We start from the raw sequence: 23,047 nt of genomic DNA on the forward strand, positions 1-23,047 counted from the left end.
AGTCCATTTCTGGCAGTAAAATAAAAGACTTGATAATAAAAAAAGTTCATGTTAAATCACATTTATGAGATAAAGCGTGGGAGAAACTTATTTTATTTATCCTTATTTTTTATTGTTATTTTTTAAGGTGGAACTTTTGTTTATTAGTTTTTACCAGTGCTTTAATCAGTGGGTCTGTTTGTTTTGGAGGAGACCAAATAAACCAATAAACAGTTCCTCATTAGTCTCACTACAACTGGATTTAATCTGAACCAAAAAGATTTACGTCCTGGATGAGGCCCCATTTGTCAGAATTTAGATTAATATTCCACCTTAAACTCTTAATTTGGCAACATGTGAAGCTGAACTGAATCAGTCCTCAGTTCAGTGATGTTGCTGTTTCGTCACTTTCTCTTTGATGAAACCTGATGACATCCCCAGAAATCTGCCCACCTCCCCAAACATCTAAAAATAATTATTATGAAATCCACTCGAGGCAGCGCAATGAAACAACCTCCATTAAAAGAAAAAGGAAAATCATTTAAATGTCTGTCTTTATTACAATTCACAGATTGGGTAGAAGTTAAAGATAATTTAAATAGAGTTTATCTAAAGGGTACAAAAGACAAACACAAGAGTATAGCAATGCATTCCAGTGCATCTTACAAAGAACAGAAAAGAAGAGTCGGGACGTTTCCTGAAGCTCGGAGGCGCTCAGCTCAGATCTGAGAGGTTCTGTTGGGTCTGTGAGTGAATCCACGTGTGACAGAAAGGGTGAGATAAATAATAATAACAGTCTGGGAGGTGTTGGAGGGAATGTTTGCTCCTTTAAATGACTGGTTCTGTTCCCTTAAATCAATAATTGGTGCTCTTTAACAACAGAGAACTGGGTTTGTTGGTGTGACTGAATTTGTGGGTTAAATTTGGTTTTATAGAAAATAATGTGATGTGTAATGTGTGACAGGTGAGTCGAACAAAGAGGCAGCGCTGTAAGACCATCTTTGTGAAATCCAAGTCCAGGTCCAGGACTAGTCGAGACTGAGACAGAAAAGAAGAATGCTGTTGACATTGACAATGAGATTTCGAGAATTGAAATGTATTAACACCTGGTTTTCTGAACAAGCGCTCTTCACCAATCGTTTTATTTTGAAGGAGGAAGTTACTTCAGAAAAAACAACAACATGACCAACCAGTCCGAGACAATGAACGTCTGGAGACTCCATCAGAGATTCCTGCACACGGTCTCGCTCACTGCTGAGAAAATACTTTATTATATTAACGACATTTCGGTCTATAGGACCTTCATCGGGTTTATCAGCATCTTAAAGCTTCACCAACCAAACCAGCTTACAGTGTGTGTTATAATAAAATATCATTTATAATAATATATATAACATATCAAAATCTTATTTCCCCATCATTATAATTTCCTGCCAGTCGAAACATCATTAAACACATAAAGTCAGAGTTGACGTGTTGCTCCTGAAATGTAGCTTTAGCTAACTTATAAGCATCTAGCTAACTAACGCTAACTCACAAGCTAACTCCTGGATATGATGTTAACATGGATATTTTTATCTTAACAGTAAGCAGGTTTCTGATAACCTGTTCTGAACCACAAAGATCAGAAGATCTTATCCAGGTCTCTGAAACCAGGATGTTTACACGCTCAACACGTAACTCCAAAAACCTGATCCAGGATACCTGTGCTAATATAAACACACTTAATGTAATTGGAAAATATGATACATCTTTTATAAGGTTAACATTACATAAGTAACGTGTAGTAAATGCCAGAAGTATGTGGACAGCTGATCTTCCTCCATATGTGACTGTATAACGTTCATTAACAAACTGGTTTCAGTCTCCAGATGTTGAACCAGCTCCAGGGAGCATCAGGAGGTCCAGCACTGATGTTGGTGATCAGGTCCGACTCACAGAGGGGTTGGATGGGTTTAAGTTATTCGGCACCGAACTGGGAAACGGTTTCTTTATGGAGGCTTTGTTATGTTGAAAGAGACACAAATCTGGAAGACTTGATGTCTAAAAGATCCCCGTGTGGAAGTTCACTACAGTACACTTTAAACAATTCAGTGTTATAATCAAACTGGAATAAATCCATCTGGTGCTCAGGGAGCAAAGACGATCAGTGGAGGCACCAAATATTGACTTTAAGGGAACAAAAAAGGTCTGAAAAGTTGCACAAATGATTAATTTAAGGGAACATTTGTGTTGTCTGAGCCCATGTGAGTCTGACTGAAAGTGGAAAAAGACAGCGTGTTTACGGAGAAAAAAATTAAACTATTGGAGATTTTTATAATTTAACTATTTATTAGAGACTGAAAATGAAAAGAAAGACAAGAAAAGATCTGAATCTGTATTTCTGCACTGGACTACAAGTACAATAAAGTACAGTAAAGTACTACAGAGCACAGCAGAGGAAGCTACTACTACTGTATAGAACTGTAAAGTACATTAGAGTACGTAAAAGTACATCAGAGTACTGTAGAGTACATCACAGTACTGGAAAGTACCTTAGAGTACTTTATAGAGTACTGTGCAGTAGATTTGAGTACTCTAGAGTACTTTAGAGTACTGTAAAGCACTATGAAGTTCTGTGCAGTAGAACAGAGCAGTCAGTGACAAGGCCTCAGTAAACTTAAAATAAAACAACTTTTAAAGATTCATAAAAAAGAAAAGGATCAGCTGTCATTGTCAGTAGTTTCAAGCCACAAAGATGTGAGAAGGTCCAAGGTCGCAGCAGAGGATTCTGGGTATTTGTTGTGGCTACATGTTTCAGTCTGGGGCTCGTTTCTGTTCTGCTCTTTGTTAAGGCAAATCGCTCACCGACGGAGGGAGAAGGTGTAAAACCCGAGCAGCAACAACAGACACGTATCGACACACTGAGGGCATTCATATGATAGTGTGTACATCTCTATGCATATACGCACATACAGGAGTACTGAGGGGGTATACTGGTGGGAAAGGGTTGGTAGAAAGGTCTGGACCGACCGTCTGCTCATAGAAAGAAGCCTTTGAGTCTTTTGAAGCAGCAGTTTCAGCATCAGAAGTGGAGCGGCGCTCTCGCTGCCGCCTCCACAATCACCAGTGTTTAACATTTACTAACTGTATATACACATAAATACAGACTCTTCAGGTTAATTACAGCATCATTTCTCTTTTTGCATGTCGTGGCAGACGCTATTATCATCAGCTGTATGATCTGTGTTTTCAGTCTCTGATCCAATCAGTCCTGCAGTGGCGAGGTCCGGCCAGATGGCGGCGCTGTGGCACCACGGTGGGGATCTGGTGAGCAGGACGGCAGCTGATGAGCCTCCGGTCAGCTCATCTGAACGCTCGGAGGCGCTGAGGTATCGCTGAGGGGGGAGAGGAGCTTCAGTCTGCTTTCTTTATGAAGATCTGAGAGAGACCAGAGAAACCAGAGGCACCAGTAAGAGTTGGATTCAGCTAAATGACCCAGTATAGATATAGTTAGTTTATAAGTCTGTTAGAGTAATACTGATATTTAAAAGTCGCTATGATCCAGATATTTGTGGATTAAAGTTAACACCAACTGGACTAAAAGGTAAACACACAAAAATACCCAACTAAGGCCAAGCTGCTCAAAATTATAAGACGTTGTTGTCAACATCTTATTATCTTCAAGTTTCAAAGCATTTTTTATTATATTCACTAAGCCACAGAACATTATGTTCAGTAAATATGTAAACAGTGAATACAACAGACTGAGTCTCTATTCATTCTAACTTCATTCGTTCTTTTTGTAACAGTGGCGGGGAAGTGTTCGGTGTTAAATGAATTAATGGCGAGTATAGTGTTAATGTTGGGAGTATAAAAGCCTCTCAAACTGCAGTTCTACATCACAAGGAGCTACAAGTCTTCACTAAACCCAGACGAATGCATTCTTTAAAGGGTTAACATGGAGCAACCCTCAAAGGAAGGTCAGAGGTCAAGAGTCAGGAGTTCATGCTAAAACATTTGCATGCCACAGTTTGAAGTTAATCCTTTAACAACAATCCTATTTTTGGGGCTTAAATCAAAACAAATGTTTTGTTGTTTGACTGTTGGGAGAAACCAACTGCTGTAAACATTCATCTTCCTGGTTGCAACCCTCTCTGTGTATCTTGGGAACTATCTTAGGAACACTCTGGCTGGGGATCCATTCATCTAGAGGATGTTTGTGAAAATGACTACAATGACAAGAGTCTAATCGATTGATTGATACATGTCACATACTGTATGTTCATATTGATCCAGTTCTTCAGAGTGCTTCTTCCCATTAGGCGAGAGATTCCTGGAAACCCTTCAATGGTCTCTTGAATCTTACATCCTTACATCTCTTGGAACTATTTCCACCTCCTCAAGGACCCCTGAAACCATGTCCGAGTCCCTGGGAAACATCTCCTTCAAGTTCCATCTAGAAACCCCCTCAAGGATGCCTGGAATCCCACCGAACATCATCCTGCAATAACCTCTGAACTTTCAAGCCCTCCTGGAATCTCCCTAAGACCCTCTGAATTTCTAGAAGGCCAGGATGCCTGAGACAACTGGAACCTCTTCAAGGACCTCTTGAACCATTGTAACATCACTGAGACCTGGAGGACACACTGAACTCTCTCGAGGATTCTTGGAACCCCATTCAAGAACTTAAGAAAACTCTTTAAAATGTATGCAACCTTTGCTGGGGTATAAACAAACACTCCCTCTTTACAATCCTTCCAACCCTTTGAGCCGCTTTAAGATCACCAGGTACCCGTTTGCTAAAATCAGGAACCTTGGACTCAGAAACCTCCTCAAAAACCATTTTCTTCAAAGTTCAGGAAGTAACTTTGGATAAAGGTCTTGAGTTGGTTTTAATCTGGTTCCAGTCACCCTGCCAGGCGTTCTCACCTCGCTGAGGATCACCCAGACTGGCGAGTCCGTCATCACTGAGAGACGCATGGCCTCCAGGGGCCCGAATGTGGGGTCCACCTCCCCCTCTGCGATCCCGTTCTGGAAGTTTCCTGGAAGAGATGAAGATCAATCAGATCAATAAACTGACTAACTACCAACAGGTTTGTGTTTGGTTTGTGTTGACAGTTGTGATTATTTGGTCTTTTTTAGACGTTTTCTCTTCTTTGTGTAACCTTGGAAGCAGCTAGAATTGGACCAGAAATCCTTCCTCTGCTCCAGCAACAGTCATGAACTCAATAGTTAAGAGTTAGTATTGGATGTTTTTAAGAGATTTGTTCCTGGGTTATTATTTATTTATTCATTTGTTGATGGAGGTGAGTAATTAAGGGTTTTTTAATGCTTTTTGTGCAGATTTAAAAGGTTATTAACGGTCATTTAGACCCATTACATTCATCCAAAGTCCATTAACTGACCCCTGTGGTTCTCTGATGATTCTTTCTGTTTTCATACATTCAGTTGCCTCCATCAGGATCCATCTGGCCTCCTGCCGCTGTTCGGCCCCTCTTCCAGCTCAGTGAAGGTTGTTTTTTGGTTCAAACTCAACAGAGCGATAATCCCTCAGAGGATTTATTTACCGGGATTATCGTGTTGGCAGCGATGCTTCCAGGTACGGGTGCGACCGTAATCCCAACAAAGAGCATCGTCTGGGGTGTGTGTGTTTTATTATTTATCACAGGGTATAATCTGTTGTTATTGTGGGTATTATGGCTTTCGTTCAGTATCCACAGACATGTGTACGGCTGCTGCCTGAGAGCTGTCACACACGGAGACAATGAAGACAATAAAAACTGAATCAGACACAGAATCTGTCTGGTCTTTATTTTCTAATGTGAAATCCACTGATGGAAAGTAAAATTTTGAGGTGATTTACTTGAGTGTTTCCATTTTATGCCACTTTATACTTCTACTCAACTTTATTTTGACAGTTTTAGTTACATTGCAGATTGATGAATGTCAGGGGATCAGTAATTAAATTCTGTTCAGAAAAAAATAAGCATCAGCATAAGCCTCAGATTTTCTTTGAAAAACACTGATTATACGACTCAGCAGTATATAAAGTCATTAAAATGAGCTCCACATTTACCAGCTGCAACATGAAAGTGCTGAACACATTAATTCATCAATAATTATAATGCTATAATATCATGGATATTATTCTGGCATGGTTCATTCTGCTTTTACTTTTGGTACTTTTGGCTTCTCATACGTCTGCAACATTATGAATAGATGTCTTTAACTGGTAATAGAGTATTTCTACACTGTGGTATCATTGCTTTTACTTTAGTAAAAGAGTACTTATTCCACCACTGCTGGCTTCAAAACAAGCTCAGTGTTTCTCTGCAAAAGGAGGACAACTGAAGGCATCACGTCAAAATTAATAGAGCGAAGGGGAGCCGGCTGCATCGATCCGCCGACTCATCTGAAAAATTGATGAAGGGGATAAAGAGCTGCTGGTAATTTATGATGTCAGATTGAACTTGCCCTCCTCTCCTCCTGCATATCTTTTGTTTCCTTAAACCTTCTATCCTCCTTCAACTCAAGATTTCTTTTTGTGTTTTTTGTTTTGAGGAAGGATGGAAAATGAGGATTCCCAGAGAAAACTGAACCGAACAAATGGAGACCAGCAGTAGCTTCATATTTATTATGTATATTTATATCATATTTTTACAGTGTGAGATTAGTACTTAAAGCTGCAGTTGGTATTTTTATAAAAATAACTTTTTGTCATAATTAATGAAACTTTCACTTTATCCTGACAGTAGAACATGAGACAGATAATCTGTGAAACAATCAGGTTCCTCTGATTATTTCTAGAGCTCCTAATGGCATTTACAACAAATGACAAGAATCCACCGGGCCCGAACCAAAACAACCATTCAGAGCAGAGAAAGATAGTCAGTTGCTGAGTCTCATACCCAGTTGTCAGATAGTAAGTATTTAAAATATTTAAATGTTTTGAAAGATGATAAGAAAAGATTAAATTTAGCTGCAAATATGTAACAAACAAGGTAAAAAAGTGTAAAAAGAGGTTTTATTTCCATATCAATATGCATATTATGCATATGTTACCTAATGGCTGAGATTACATAAATTAATCATGTTTTCAGATTAACATAAAAAAAAAAAACTTAATATATTTTATTGTTAATATCACAGATTTCATTAGGCTGCATTTACATGTAATCAGATTTCAGTGCACATAATCAGTAATAATAATTAATGATAATTCATTCATTAGTCCTTTTTTTGTTTGATTGTTGTGTATTTATTTACAATTTGCTTTGTTTTTGTATTCAATTGCTTATTTCTTCATTTATTTTACATTTTATTTCCTAATAAATTATTTTTCATAACAGTTTCAGTAGCTGTGTTTTATGTATTTAATCAACCAGGTAACTGTCAGTAATCAGTTATACTGCTGCAAACAGCAGTAATGTGATCACTGCTGCTGTATGTACTACTGTTTTTACGGCTTATGTAACTGTCATAAAATTAAATGTGAATTTTTCCAAAACAGTGAACTTTAAGTGAGCGGCCAAACTTGTAAATGTCCCACAAAACACAGCTGCCTTCAGTGTGTATGTGTGTGTGTGCTGTTCCTCTCTCTTTATAAGGAACTGAAGTGTTAGATCTGAAGAGTGAAGACATTTTTGGAAGGTTTTGGTGCAGCTACTTCTTCAAAGAGTTTCTCCCCAGATATTCCCCAAAACCTTACTGAAAATGCTAAATGTTGAAGCTATAATGAATTTACTTATTGAACTCTAGAGCTATGTTCTATACGTAGTTGATTAAATCAATCATTTATAATCAGAAGCTATCATACGTTGACTGTTTCCTATACACTGTTTAGATCTTGGTGCTTTTTAACTCTAGATTTCTTAAGGTTATCAGAGAAACAAGCTGAGCTATAGTAGCATTAGCTCGGCTCGCAGCCCCTCCAGGACGTCCTTTGTCTGTCCAACAGCGTGGGAGAAGCAGTAATTTTTAAGGTGGAACTGCTTTATTCAGTGTTTTTCGTGGTTTTAATCAGCGGGTCTGTTTGTTTTGGAGAGGAGGAGACCTCTGTGGATCATTGGGCTCCCGGTAGAAACCTCCTGAACCATGAACACTGAAGGAATCCTAAAGCTGACTGCAATGACGCCAATAGTGGTGAAGACAACAACTCCCATGATCTCGCGCTGCTTCACCACCTCATATAACTTTCAAATTGGTCTCCCTACGGCTGGGCTGAACAGGTTTACGTCCTGGACGAGCCCCCATTTGTCACAGACTCGGTTTTGAGGCTTGAGAATGTTTTACGTCAATGAATAGAAGTTCAAATGTGTGTACGTGTGTTTGTCCTCATTAGGGCAGAAAAACAAAAGCAGAGGAATGTTGTCCTGAATAACTCTGCTCTCTGTTGACGCTCAGCTCATTAAGCTTGTTACATCAAACTGTCTGAACATTATTGATTGGCACAGCGAGTGGTGGACACCTGCAGCCAAACAGCTGATTGAAAGAAAGAACATTTCATTTCTTTAGAATAATAGTTGTTTGTTTGGTTAAATTCTGTAAAATGTGTGTCATACTTTGTTTTATTGGTAGATAATTTGGTAGTGTTGGTTTCAAAATGGTCTGATCACATGACCCCTTTGTGTTTAGTTTTATCTTCAGTCAGTTTAGTTGCATATTTTCTAACCTGTTTCTTTCAGTTTTGACTGAATAAAAACAGCTTTTTGAATCCTCATTCCTACTGGCTCGGCCCCACGCAGGGAGCTGATTCAATATTATCAATTATTGTCTCTGAAGTCTCATACAGAAATACCACATGGTGTTTCACTGCGCCCATGTCTAAATGAATAAGTTAAATTTGTCTTCCAGTAAAAAACTAAAACTAAACGTTTCTACCATATTATTCTGAGACAGACCGATAGTCACTGAGCAGTTTGTTTAGCTTATGGACAGCAGCTGATGTGAGGATTCATCCTCCGGTTACTGCAAATTAGTTACTAGTTACTTCTCTTCAAAAGTAAACTTAACAAATGACTGCATATGAAAGTAAGTAGTTAATAGAGAAAGTAACGTTTGTGTTACTCTTAAACCTGTTATATTATTATAGTGCTGCTGTGGGACAAATGTATGGATGTATTAGTACTCCTGACCACCAGATGAAGATCGTTCCTACCTGTAAGGTACAGTTAATGTCTTGGTTAGTAGACAGGAGGATTCAGTAGAAGATGTAAACATCAACTTTGCTGCAGTCGTGAGGTAATCAGTAAGTATTTGAAGGACGGACTGAAATGTCTGGGCCACCACAAGACGTGCTGCGTTTGCTGCCGTCTTCTGCAGTTGTCCACTAATAATGGTAATTGTAAATTCGTTATTTAATTTGAAAACGTAATTAGTTGTGTTACTAGTTACGCCCTAAAGCAGTGGAGTTACAGTAACGCGTTACTCTGCACTGGTCTCACCTATTCTGATGAATCCATCCTCTGTCCGATGGTACTTTGGCGTTTTCTCCCTCCCTTCTGTCAAGGCCTCTTTGTCTGCCTGAATATTCTGGAAAACACACAAACATTCACTTACCACTGAGAAAAATAATAATTAAAATATTTTTCTGGATACCCACTCGAGGACCCCGGGCAAAGTCAACTGTTGTGTTATTCTGGGGTTGATTTTCCAAGGTCTCTTTCGTACAATCGGTTGCAAATTGCAACCAAACTGAATACAGCTCACTTCCAAGCGTGTAGGATAAACTACGGTGGCTGTATGTGTATGTAGAGGCAGAATTTGGTTTGTCCGTTCTTACACTTACTTTAAGAGACACACAACCAGAAATCAAACTCCAGGTTTTTGTATTGGTGCCCCTCTCCTGCTGGTTTTTTAAGAGGAAGGAGAGACTGAAATTCAATCCTCAGAAAGAAAATGACTAATAGTGTCACAGCTTGGTAAGTTGTAGAATACTAAAACCTTGATACCTGATTTGATGAAAAATGAGATCTGACATCTTATTACAGTTGTCCCTTCTAGTTTGTTTCAGCCTTTGATTTTGTTGTTCCTCCTGTTGATATTCCTAATTTTCCACATCCTCCTTTCCCATCAGTCCCTTGATATCATCTCCCTCTCCTCCTCTCTCCTGGTCAGTGTTACCCCGGCAACCGCCTCCACCTTCTCAGCCATCTCTCAATCCCTCTGTGTACTCAGCTTGCTCTAAGTGTCGGTAGATTTTTAAAAATCTCTTTTTATTCCTCCAACTCTCCTCCACTGAGGTTGATCTCAGTCGGAGCTCCTCTTCCTCTCAGTATATCTCACTCTGTCTCGCAGTGACACTTTATCTTAATCAGCCTTTGTTTAACAGTCGACGAAGTAGGAGGAAGACGCAGTGATCCATCACCTTGCCTCAAATTTCAGGGACCAAAAACTGAGCCTGTTTGTAGTCATATAAGGCGTTGATGGTAAAGTAGTAAGATAAGGTCATTTGATACAAACTCATCACATCTCTAATATCTTGTTCAATTAATTCATTTCAAAAGGTTTTTGGTTTATATCAACTTGGGTCTTTGTTTTGGTTTCTATCAGTAATAATAACATTGTACTACCCGTCTGAGATCTGGGAACATGGTGACATGACTAAAAAGAAGTCCTACAAGGCAGAAAACATTGGCGGTCCATCAGTCAGAGGTTGGAAAGAAGCCACAATTCTTTTAGATTACATAATCCACTTTATTCAAAGGTCAAACTCAAAGTGAACGTACCTGAAATGTCTCTAAAAGTCCCTCATTGCACAGGAAAACTGTGCAGGTGCTGCTGCATTAAGTAGGGCGGGTCAAAGTTAAGTGGTAACTGAGTGAGTGGTAAACTGTGATGGATGTTTACAACTGTTTGGGGAAAAATGTAGTGGTTGCTTTTGTTTTCTCTTTATTATAGATAAGTCTGACCAGTGGCGGACTGAGGCTGTTTGAGGAGGGCACTTTACCATGTTTTGCTCACTGGAAAGGCACCCTAGAGAAGGCACTTTATCTTGTTTTATCTACCATAGGGGCGTTCAAGAGGGCACTTTTGCAGCGTTTTTTCAAACATGGAGGCACCATGGGGGCGATCGCCACCAGTGTTTCCAATCTTTCTGATTGACTGATCACTCAAGTTTCTTGAGCCATCAGATTTCTTTTTTAGAGATGTCACTGTGTTCCCAGATATCAGCTTTTAACTGAGAGAGTACGTTTTTATTACTAACAGAAATAACGGACAAAATCACCTTGATGGACCAAGTTTTGCGATTATTGGTTCAGTAACTGGACTGAATTGGATTTCAAGACTCACATCAAATGGCAGAACCTCCACTGATGTGTTGAAAAGTTTGTCTCCTGGATGTTCAATGTTTCCGCTCCGAAAGAAATACCTGAAAGATAAAGACAGACGGACAAGAGTCGGTTCAATATATATTGAAGACTTCGTAATGCTGGTTCCTTTGTATGGAGCTCTGCTCTGTGATGCCTGATTTAAGGTAACATACTCTGTAACCTGTAACCTTCTGTACTCATTGGTACCCTTAAGACCATGTAACTCTTCGTATCCTCTAGTACTCTGCAACTCCCTGGTACTTACTGGTACCCCTTACACCCTGTAATCTCCTGTACCCCCTGTTTCTTCTGAGACCATGTAACTCCTTGTATAATCTGGCACCCCGGAGACATTGTAACCCTGTAAAACCCCCTAGCATCCTGTAACATCCTCATAGTCCTAGTAACCCTTAAGCCAGAATCATCCAATCCATGAGTACATAAGGTTAACGTAAATTTTGTCATTATAGGGTATACGCGTAGGCTGCTGCCAACATCTGCATATATCCAATTTGTTGTGCCACAATGGTACAAGTGCATGTCTTCCTGTATATTCAGGCCTTTATAGTCTATAACCTATGGTACCCTTGGGGAAGATCTTATAACACATAGAGCCATCTGGTACCTCTGAGGCCTTATAACTTCTAGAAACCTTTGGTACCCCTAACACCATATAATCCACGAGTAACCTCTGGTAATGCCCTGGAATCCTACGGTACCCCCAACACCCTGCAACCTCCAGGCAATTCTGGTATCCCAGAGACCTTGTTCCTTTCCTTATAGTGTCCCTGAAACAGTATGACTCCCAAAGTACCCTGGAGTACCTTGTTATACCTTGGTATCCTCTTTTGTACATTCTAGAAGGACTGAGACTGTACATAACTTTTGTGCCCTTGATACCCTGCGACCCCCAAATGCCCTCTAGTACCCTTTATTGCTCTGTTATCTTCTGGCCCCTAGTACACTCCAATACTGTGGTATTGTCTAGTACCCCTCACACCTCTTGCACATGTAGGTAACCTTTAGTACCCTCTGATATCCCTGAGACTGTAATCCCTCATACCTCTTAGACCCCTTGCACCACTATAGTACCCTGTATGGCCCTGGTAACCCACATACCCTTAGATGTAACCTTAGACCTGTAACTCTGACTATGTGACCTCCAAGTACCCTCCAGTACCCATAATGCTCTGATATCTTCAGGTACCCATCATTTCTTATAGTAGCCTCTGATAAACCTTCTGACCCATTGACTCCTAATGGCTTTTGGCACCCAGAGACCCAAGAATTACTACCTCCCTCTTGCGCCCTGTAATGTTCTGGCATCTCTTGAAACCCCTCATATCATGCAACCCCTTAGTACCCCTGTATCGTATCCTCTGAAAACCCTCATATCCTCTAACCTCTTGTAATCTGCAGTACCCACAAGACCATGTAAGGTAGCATCTGGTACCCCTCACACCCTTAGACATTATACCCTGTAACTCCCTGGTACCAACCTCTCGATGCGGACGGGTGTGAAGAATCGTATCCGTATGAAGTCACCGGCCACTGGGGTGAAGGCCCAGAAGAAGTCCTCCCCCAGGTAGGCTTTCTCCAGGGTGAAGTGCTGGTAGGTCTTCAGGCTGGTCGTCACCTCCGCCAGCGGGTTGGCGTGACCCTTATGGAGGGTCTGTTTCCCAAAGTCCTTATCCTGGAACAAACCATTGAGTTTGTTGAGTTAAAATGTTTATTTATGCAGTTGTACCATATTTCTAATTAAGAGAAGTGAATTTAGATATCAGGCAGTTATGTTCAACTGTGTGTTTGTGTTTCCTCTCTGTATCTCTGGAGAGTCCACAGAAATAAGATGACACCACTGTGCACTGACCGGAAAATAATGTGAACCGTTAGTCATTGTAGACTGCCAACAGGCTTTTACACAGACTGGTATCATTGCCAGCTTTACTAGCTGTCCTTGATGACTAATCCAGTTTCAGTTCAGTGCAGAAACACTTTAAACATACTAGCAAGCAACAGAGGCATGTCATCACTGTTAGTGCTATTTTACGCAGCTGCTCGGCTTTTAATGAATGCAATAAGAAAACTTCATATCAACCATGTTCTAGCCTCTCTTCACTGGTTACCAGTCAGGTTTAGAATTGATTCTAAGATTTTACTGATTAGCTTTAAAGCACTTCATGGTTTAGCTCCCAGATACATTTCTGCTCCCCTTAGAGCCAGAGCCTAAGACCCTCAGGCAGGGCTTTGCTGGCTGTTCTTGAGTCCCAGCTTAAGACTAAAGTTGACTTGGCTGCAGCTCTGGAAACTCCCTGCCCGAGGATCTGAGGCTTGTTGAATCAGTGATATCTTTTCAAAAAGCCATTTATTAATTCTAGCAAACTGTTCTGTCTGTTCTGTTTGTGCTATGTTAGTAAAGTTTATCATTTTTATATTATTGCTTTCATCCACTTTGAGACTTTTCTTTGTATTTGAGATATTCATAAAAGAACAGCAACCCAGAGGACCAACTACCAACCTCCAAACCTAAAATATACCAAGTTTGATCGCCTGAATATCGGCCTGACTGCAATAGTTTTAATCCTTGAATGAAACATTTAATTTAACTTTCTAGTTCTCGTTGTTTAGTTTGGTTATGGGAATCATTTTGATTAAATTTGTAAAAGCTGGTTCTGGTTTCTGTCTCCAGTCTATTTGTAGTCTGAGTACTATTGACAATCATGTTTGAGTGGACTTTGGTTGCAAACAGTCCATGTCGAGACTGAAGAGGCAAAACGCTATTTCAGATCCCATCGGTTATTGTCTGACGGCAATTCTTATTTATTAACTTTTTAACAATTTATCTGCATTTATATCCAGATATCTATTTATAGAGATTGGCTGAAATATTGTCTGGACCTAAAACACCAAGTTGTCACCAAACAAGTTCCTAATTGGACTGTAAACAATGACAAATGGAAGAGGAAGTCTTGGCCCAGATATCCAGATATCTAAGACATTGTCCTAGAGGCTAAACTGTCATTAAAAGGTCAGTTGTTTGTTACACACGTTACTAGTTATATGTTACAACATACGTATACATAATTCTTAATTTATAATTAACACAAATGACTTATGTTTAAGATTTTCTGACTACTGCCCTCTTAACTTCTTTTAAAATTAATAATTGAATGAATATTTTTAGGTTCAAATTATTTTGGTCAGAATTTATGAAGTTACATAAAAAGATTCTGACCTCTTGTTACAATCTATTAATAAGTATATAGTATAATATATAAGTATAATAGTATAAATATTTGAGAGATTTCTGTCCAAAGAGAAACAATATGCAGGTATATGAGCTACCAGAAATAAGGGATGTTGAAGACCCTGTCTTCAATAAAGATACATCTTCACTGAATCCACCAAAGAGTCACCAGATAAATCTGATTCACTGGAAGATTAACAAGATGGAGAGAAAATAAGAGAAATGTTTGCTATAGAAAATCCTTTCATATCTTTTTTTAAATGAACAGTTTGACATTTAGAAAATACACACATTTGCTTTGTCGCCAAGAGTTACAGCCACAAAATGTTGATTCATCTCTTTAAATCTTTTCTTTTTGTAAAATACAGTCTGACTTCTGGAGAACAATCTGAGAGAGAAACTGTTTGTCTGAATTGCTGACAGCTCATAGAAAGATGTAAAAGGCGGGCCAGGGGTCATCAGCAGAAATTGATTTTCATGAAAGGGTCACAAGCCGAAAATGTTGGAAACCAGTGACACATGATTTCTTTTTTAAATTCTCAGGCGATTTTTTCTCACATTTGAACAAATGTCTTGACTTAACTCCCTCTTATTACAAGAATCTCAGTCGACTAAAGCCCACTTGCACTGATTCTTTTAATATAACTTTGATTTTTATAACTCAGGGCTGATTTTCTTACTAAACCACTGTGATGTTTCAGTTTCAGGCTGGAGGGTAATAGCTATGTTTAGCCCTCATCCACAGGCTCGCATGCGGGCCGGCCCCTGCGGTTCAATCCCCACATCGAGGAGGCGCTGGCCCGGGACGGTCGGATCAATATCCAATTGATCGGACGAGATTGCAGCACCAGTCAGCGGGGCTAATATCCATCGCTCTCAACACAGTAATCAGAGGCAAGCCGAGGCGTTCGGCTGCGAGCTGCTGGCATGAACCGAAGCTGCCACCTCTGTGAGATACTGCGGCTCGGGTCCGACGACTGCAGAGGTTTTCAATCTTCATCCCTCCAGACTGAACTGCCACTGTTTCAAACTCACTGAACTTTTATACCGACAGCTGACCAGCACATCCAGTCTGCAGCTCACTGGAGAAAAAACATCGGACGATTCTGCAGCCCGGATCAGCATCCAGTACCAACATTCAGTGCTAGCAGCTACGGTTGCCAGAACTTTACTGTAATTAATACGGTACTATTAAGCTAAAAGGATATTAGTACTGGTGATTTTAAGAGAAAGAGACAGCGGTTTTATGTGCAATTTACAGTCTGTGATATAAAGAAATACTGTATTGCCATATATTGAGAGATTTTGAATGAGATATGAAAGTTATTTACTGTTACACAAAGTGTATTTCACCTCATTAGTTTAGTTTAGTCATGGTTTGACTGTTTTTTTTCTTTTTACTGTTTTTACAGAATTACAGACTGTAAACTGCACAGAAAACCACCATTATAGCATTCATATGGTATTTTCATCTGGCAATAGATATAGAAAGAATGATTATGCCTTTTTAACTGTAACTTCAATCTTTTACTAACATTAACAGTGTTAAAACACTACTAACACAACTTGCATGATCTTAACGGTATCCACTGTTTCCTGGGGGTGCTACTGTCTATATATATATATATATATATACATATAGTAATGTTTTTTCAAAAGATATTTAACTGAACGTAACGTCGACAACCGACCTAACCTTGCAGTGTGTGCTCATTTAATTTTGTCGACGGAGGACAACTCATATGCTTCTTTGTGGTTGGGCTACGATAGACCAGACATTGTTAAATAGAGGAACAATATAACTGAGGATGTGATCCTAAAGGGTTAAAATGTCATCCTTCCTTTCACCTGGACTTTAAAATATAGTTTGGATGGAAAGGTTTTACCCTTTCTGGGTTTGTTATAGTTCACTTCATGTATCTGATGTGATCCACTGAAAATACTAAATAAATAAATATAATACTTTTATCTACAAGGTCTCATGTTAAATGGTAATGTGCCTTTAAATTAAACATGAAAACTGACTACAGGATATAATTATAAGCTGTTATTTGAACACACACTCATTCTTTACCTTGAGTTTCTGTATTTTTCCAGCCAGAGAGGAGTGGGTGCCCACATGCTGGAAGAGAGACGGTTTGAAGCGAATCCTCAGGTTGGCTTTCTGCCTGTCGCAGTGTTTCTGATGGAGACACAAACAGCTTCATTAGAAACATTTCAGGCTGCGCAGCTGAAATCGCATTATGGCCGAGTGTGATATCCAAACGGTAACATAAACGTAAACTGTGTGACAGCAGCACTATAATAAAGCAGCTCTGAAGAGACGCACTGGCCTACATACACTACATATACTTTAAACGCCAACAGATGTTACATCATTATGATTTCAGTGTTTTTCAGTAAAAAAAGAAAATTGTGATGAAAAAATGATCATTCCCACAAACCGTGAATCATATTGCAATATCTGTCAAAATAATCGCAATATGACCTTTCTACCACACTGTGAAAAATAATCTGTATTTTTACAGTTTTTACTGTTTATTTCACCGATTTTTTCGTATTTTTTAAATAGAAGGAATCTAAAAATGAACATGTCTAATGTAAAATAACAGGAACAATCTTTAACTAATCTACAATTTTTTCACAGATATTTTCTGTTTATTTAATATAATAAACTGTTAAATTCAAGCTTAATACTGCCAATACATTTCTAAAATTATGTAAAATTAGTGACAATTAACAGTAATGAAAGTATTTGTTTTGTAATTTTACATGGATTTTTTTGTTAACCGCCAGATATCTTGTATTATTATGGAAGTTTTCACAACAAAAATGTTGAATAAATGTTGTTTATCAGTGTATAAGCATTGGTAAACTGTCCAAATACAGTTTGTATCAGTATAAAACTGCACAGCTGCTGATCTGCAGTCAGATCTTACAAATGTAAAAAAAGAGTCCGTCAGTGAACATAAAGACTTATTTATATGAACTCAGTGTGAGATACTCACTGCATCCTTCTCCGGGTTGCACACTTTGACCCACATGATGTGGTCCAGCAGCCAGTCGATGGGTTTGTCTTTGTAGAACATCAGCATGAACTCTACGATAAGCGACAGGTCCAAAGACTTGAACATCTTACCTGTCAGACAACAAGAGCATTCACTTTAATCTAATTGGACTTTATTGCCTGCCTGTTCTGTGTGGGTGGATCAAACCATCAATTCACACTGAAAACATAAACCATTTATCAGACTCTTTCTTTCAAATCTGTTGAAATTAAAGATTTATGATGTATTATTTGTCATCAACAATAAGTTGTTTCTAATATGCTCATCAGTGAAAACACTTCAATAATACTCTCACATATTTTACAAAACCAACAGACATTTTTTAATAACTAAAAGCAGAAATTAAAGCTTACATACATAAATACATACATACATACATACATACATAATATAAGTGACCTAATCAGAATATTTTGAAGGATTCAGAGTTAAAACAAGTTTTAATCTACTAATTGATGTAGACTGATAATGTAATGAAAAGGTTCTTTCACTTAAATGTAGTCTTTTATTCTGGGGACAGCAGCAGATTGTTCTTCGCTCTCCGTTATTAATTATTGACGACAATCTGGCAACACTTCAAAATACACAATAAGTTCAGTGCAGCAGTTTTTAATATTTATGGTTTTAGCTCGTTCGCGTTACGTTTGTAGAAATGTTGCATATGAGTGTAATAAACTTATTAGTTTTAAATTCAATAAACTGAATGGAATCAGTACAATTATCTTAATTTACCCAAGTTACCTCAACAATAAATACTCAAATATCTTTCATGCTTAAATTTTAGTTAATAAACTTAAACGGTTTAAGATGGGCTTCACTAAACCGTTTGAGTTACAGTGTAAATGTCTCTTTTATCAAAATAACACATTGTCTTTCTAACATAGATTAGCCTAGCATAGCATATCTAAGTACGGGAAAGGAGGAAGTTGACTGAGGGTTGCTCAACTGTGATTGGAGCACAGAGCAAAGAGGGGCGGGGCTTGTTGTAGTCGTTTCTCTATCACTTTTTATGTTCTTGTACCTTCGACTTTGATCATTTCTGCTCTTTTGTTCTGATGCTTCTGAACGTGAGAACACAAACAGACTTTTATTGCAGGAAGTGTTGAATGATCTCCTGACGTCAGATCTTTATTGTCTTCAGCTTCCAGTCTGATTGTTTCTGTGTGAGTCGGGATGAGCCGAGGGAACGCTCTCTGGAAATTAAAGGTCATAAAGTGAACCGAACAGACCGTCTCGCAGGACTCAAACAATGACGAGGGCGAGCAGAAAGGCCAGCGGAGAGCTCGGTCCTGCTCCTGCCTGCTTCTGGTCCGCCCTGATCCGTTTGGACATTTCAGCCTCCGAAGGGCCGGATGTGCAACGAGGCAACGGAGTAAAAAAAACAAACCCCGCAGACGTAAACGAGGCCGGACTGAAGCTAAACTTAGCAAATGCAAAACCGGGATCTGAAGAGTTGAATTAGAGAGCGACCCCGCAGCGCTGCAGCTCTCTCCTCCGTCTGATTTAATTCAGTGAGTCAGCTGCACCCTGATGAATTCATAAAAGCAGCCGCCGCACGCAGGCGACTCGGGGTCGGAGAGGATTCGTAAGGTCAAAACCGAGGACCAGAGGGAGGACTGGGAGGAGGAAGAGGAGGGAGGGACGATGCTCAGACAGTAGAGACGGAGAAAAGACGACAGAAACACAACATCCAGCTTGGAGACTCCTGCTGGGCTCCATCGCTCTGTTCTCAGCCTGTATTCACCTCCTCTCTCTCTCTCTGCCGGTTTCTCTACCTCTCTCTATCATCTCTCCATCCAATTTCAAACAGCGCCGGCTGGCAGAGCGAGAGGCTTCGTGCTGCCAAAATGTTTGCAAGAAAAACAACAAGTGAATATTGTAACAGATTCATTCAGAAAACAAACAAACCAGTGACACAGTATTAGTTCACACTGAGCTGCAGCCCGGGACAGATTACAGATCTGTTAAGGTTCTGAAGTCTTTTATTTTTATGTATTAATAATTTTTTATTGTCAATAAGTGAACAGTAGCTTTGTCCCTCTGCTGCCTGTGGACTGATCTCTATGTGTCTCTATGTAGGATGAGGGTCAAAGGTTGTGACCTTTATGTTCCCGAATGCCAACAGTGGGCAACACAGAGTCCAACACAGAGTCCACAACACAGAGTCCAACACAGAGTCCAACACAGTGTCCACAACACAGAGTCCAACACAGAGTCAAACACAGAGTCCAACACAGAGTCCACAACACAGAGTCCAACACAGAGTCCAACACAGAGTCCAACACAGAGGCCACAACACAGAGTCCACAACACAGAGTCCAACACAGAGTCCAACACAGAGTCCACAACACAGAGTCCACAACACAGAGTCCAACACAGAGTCCAACACAGAGTCCACAACACAGAGTCCACAACACAGAGTCCAACACAGAGTCCAACACAGAGTCCACAACACAGAGTCCAACACAGAGTCCACAACACAGAGTCCACAACACAGAGTCCAACACAGAGTCCAACACAGAGTCCACAACACAGAGTCCAACACAGAGTCCACAACACAGAGTCCACAACACAGAGTCCAACACAGAGTCCAACACAGAGTCCACAACACAGAGTCCAACACAGAGTCCAACACAGAGTCCACAACACAGAGTCCACAACACAGAGTCCAACACAGAGTCCAACACAGAGTCCACAACACAGAGTCCAACACAGAGTCCACAACACAGAGTCCACAACACAGAGTCCAACACAGAGTCCAACACAGAGTCCAACACAGAGTCCACAACACAGAGTCCACCACACAGAGTCCAACACAGAGTCCACAACACAGAGTCCACAACACAGAGTCCAACACAGAGTCCACCACACAGAGTCCAACACAGAGTCCACAACACAGAGTCCAACACAGAGTCCTGAACGGCCACTGGAGGCGCTGTTAGTTACAGTTTAATGACAGTTTAGTGTGAAAATATGAGCTGAAATCTCAGATGTGTTTTGCCTTTTTCAAAAAGTATCTTCGACAGCAACACAAAGAAAAGGAGAGGAGGAGGAGAGAGGAGGAAGGAGTTGGAGGAGAAAGGAGGAGGAGGAGGAGGAGGAAGGAGTTGGAGGAGAAAGGAGGAGGAGGAGGAGGAGGAGGAGGAGGAGGAGGAGGAGGAAGGAGTTGGAGGAGAATAGAGGAGGAGGAGGAGGAGGAGGAGGAAGGAGAAGAGAGGTACATAACCAAGTTAAAACAGACAAGATGTCTGGCAGCTCTGACGAATGTGGAAAGAGAAGATGAGATGAAGAGGGAGTGTGAGTGCGCTCTCGTGTTTCTATCTGTGTGAGGACCTATTAGATCTTTGAGAGGACATTTTGTCTCGTCCTCACTTCTTCAAACACTCAGAGAGGAGACATTCATTACTGTGAATGTCCGAAGGAAGCCACTGAAGCTTCTTGAAGTGTCTCGAAATAATATTCCAATGCTCAAAGATGGCGTCTGTCTGGAAGAAGGCTGAGTCGTCTTATTCTTATTAACTTCTGTAGCTCCATGGATATGTTGCTAATGCTAATGTTAGCTTATGTATTCTGTGTTGATTTTAGCCAACAATAAATCATCAAGCGGTACAAAGCTAACGATAGCTTTCTACTAGCCAACAGTTATGTGAGGCATCCAGCTAGCTAACTGTAGCTAAGCTAACTGTAGCTAAGCTAACTGTAGCTCTAATATTAACTATTAGTAATACAGATTAATATCAGACCAGTAAAGTACAGGTAAAATATCTGCTGTGAAATCTTGTTTCAGTCGATGTGTGTAATTTCTGAGCAGCTTCACTTTCTGCCTTTAGCAACATCGGAGGAAATGTCGGGAGGTCAAAGGTCACAGCAACCAGAAAATTAAAGAATTAAGAATTCTGTTGTTTTTAATCCTGTTTGGTTCTTTGAATCCATCCGGAACATTTTATCTTTCAGGATCATTTTCTGTTTTATTTTGAACTTTTTAAAGCTGCCGTCTATATATTGTATAATTTATTATATATAATTTACACTATATCATTATACTGTATTATGTTAATATCTTATATTGTTTATGTCCTATAAATAATATATTAATTCACACAAACACTAAGTCATCATTACTCAATCATATTGTATTTAATTCTGGTGATAATACGGGTACTTCACTTGAGACGGTACTGCAGTCTTAGTTATTTATTGTTATTATTGTTAATGTTATTGTTATTATTGTTATTATCACTATCATTATTATTGTTGTTGTTGTTGTTGTTGTTGTTATTATACTGTAATAGCTCTCAGAGCGCTCTGAAGCGGAGCTGGATGATGTTGGACTCTCCATCACCGTCTGCTGTCTGACACAGTTTTAGTCTTTAAGGAGAACAAAGAGTGTGTGTTGACGGTACACACACTCCTCCATTAACTTCACTGTCAGAATACCCACAATGCAACAGTTTCATCAGCTCCACACACAGGAGACTCACATCTGAGGATTTCTCTCTTTAACGCCGTGACGAACAGAAATAAGAGTTTATTTTTCTGCTCCGCTCACAATTATCCAATAATCAAAGTGTGTGTGTGTGTGTGTGTGTGTGTGTGTGTGTGTGTGTGCCCTGAGGGGGTTATAACACACATAATGACATAATTGATTGTTTTCTCTGCTGCAGTTAGTCGAATCAATAATTCACACTTAAAATGTTTAATTTCTTGTGATGGAGGAAGCGGCGCCTCGAGCGCAGACAGTCAGCGAAAGCTTCTACCTCGTTACTGCCAAACAATTAACTGCTCATGTTTTATAATGAGATTAAAGCTGTTTACTGTACGAGTCAATTAACCGCTGCTCCACACTCTGAAGAAATTAACTTCATTTGACTCTTTTATTTGACCTGATAACTTTTAACAGATTTAGTAAATTGTGAAAAGACTGAACTAAAAGTTAACGATTTTTAATCTGTAGGTTACGTTTTAATGCATAATTACAACATTAATTTATTCAGAGGAATGTGGTTGGTGACCATTGTGTTTGTATCGTTCATTTTCTGTTATATTGTGAATTTTGTATGACTGCAACCTCGTTCACATCTCTCTTGTAAAAGATCTTAATGGGTAGTCTCAGAGTTGGTGATTGTTGGAAACACTCACCAAGACAGTTCTGTTTATTCTGTTTCTGTCCACTTTGAATGAAGTTACGATGATCTGAAGGTAAAATGAGTGTTTCTGTCTCTGGAGTCTGGTGGAGAGTGATAGTGATATTACAGCTGTTTGTGGTTAAACTAATTCAATTTTATTTGTATAGCGCCAATTCATAACAGAAGTTATCTGAGACACTTTTCAAATAAAGTAGGTATAGACCGAACTCTTTAAAACATTAATTACAGAGACCCAACAGTACCACCATGAGCAAGCACTTGGCGACAAGGGCAAGGAAACACTGCCTGTTAAAAGGCAGAAACCTAGGACAG

General features: G+C 39.6%; 1 protein-coding gene and 1 long non-coding RNA gene across 2 annotated transcripts in view; one reads left to right on the forward strand and one right to left on the reverse strand.

The window, feature by feature from the left end:
* Positions 1-516: 516 nt before the first annotated feature.
* Positions 517-23,047, reverse strand: part of mgat4b (alpha-1,3-mannosyl-glycoprotein 4-beta-N-acetylglucosaminyltransferase B) — a 94,324-nt gene continuing 71,793 nt past the window's right edge. Inside the window, exons 9-15 of the mRNA XM_051419982.1 lie at positions 17,529-17,659; positions 16,595-16,702; positions 12,773-12,966; positions 11,254-11,332; positions 9,405-9,492; positions 4,891-5,003; positions 517-3,399 (exon numbers count right to left, since the gene is read on the reverse strand). Coding sequence (XP_051275942.1) covers positions 3,376-3,399; positions 4,891-5,003; positions 9,405-9,492; positions 11,254-11,332; positions 12,773-12,966; positions 16,595-16,702; positions 17,529-17,659 — 737 coding nt within the window. The 3' untranslated portion in view covers positions 517-3,375. The remainder of the gene's footprint in view (positions 3,400-4,890; positions 5,004-9,404; positions 9,493-11,253; positions 11,333-12,772; positions 12,967-16,594; positions 16,703-17,528; positions 17,660-23,047) is intronic.
* LOC127374739 (uncharacterized) lies at positions 4,972-5,751 on the forward strand. The gene is made up of 2 exons (XR_007887253.1): positions 4,972-5,054; positions 5,410-5,751. It is a non-coding gene; the product is annotated as an uncharacterized LOC127374739 (long non-coding RNA).

This window comes from Dicentrarchus labrax, unplaced genomic scaffold, assembly GCF_905237075.1.
Source record: "Dicentrarchus labrax unplaced genomic scaffold, dlabrax2021, whole genome shotgun sequence".
Lineage (NCBI taxonomy): Eukaryota > Metazoa > Chordata > Actinopteri > Moronidae > Dicentrarchus > Dicentrarchus labrax.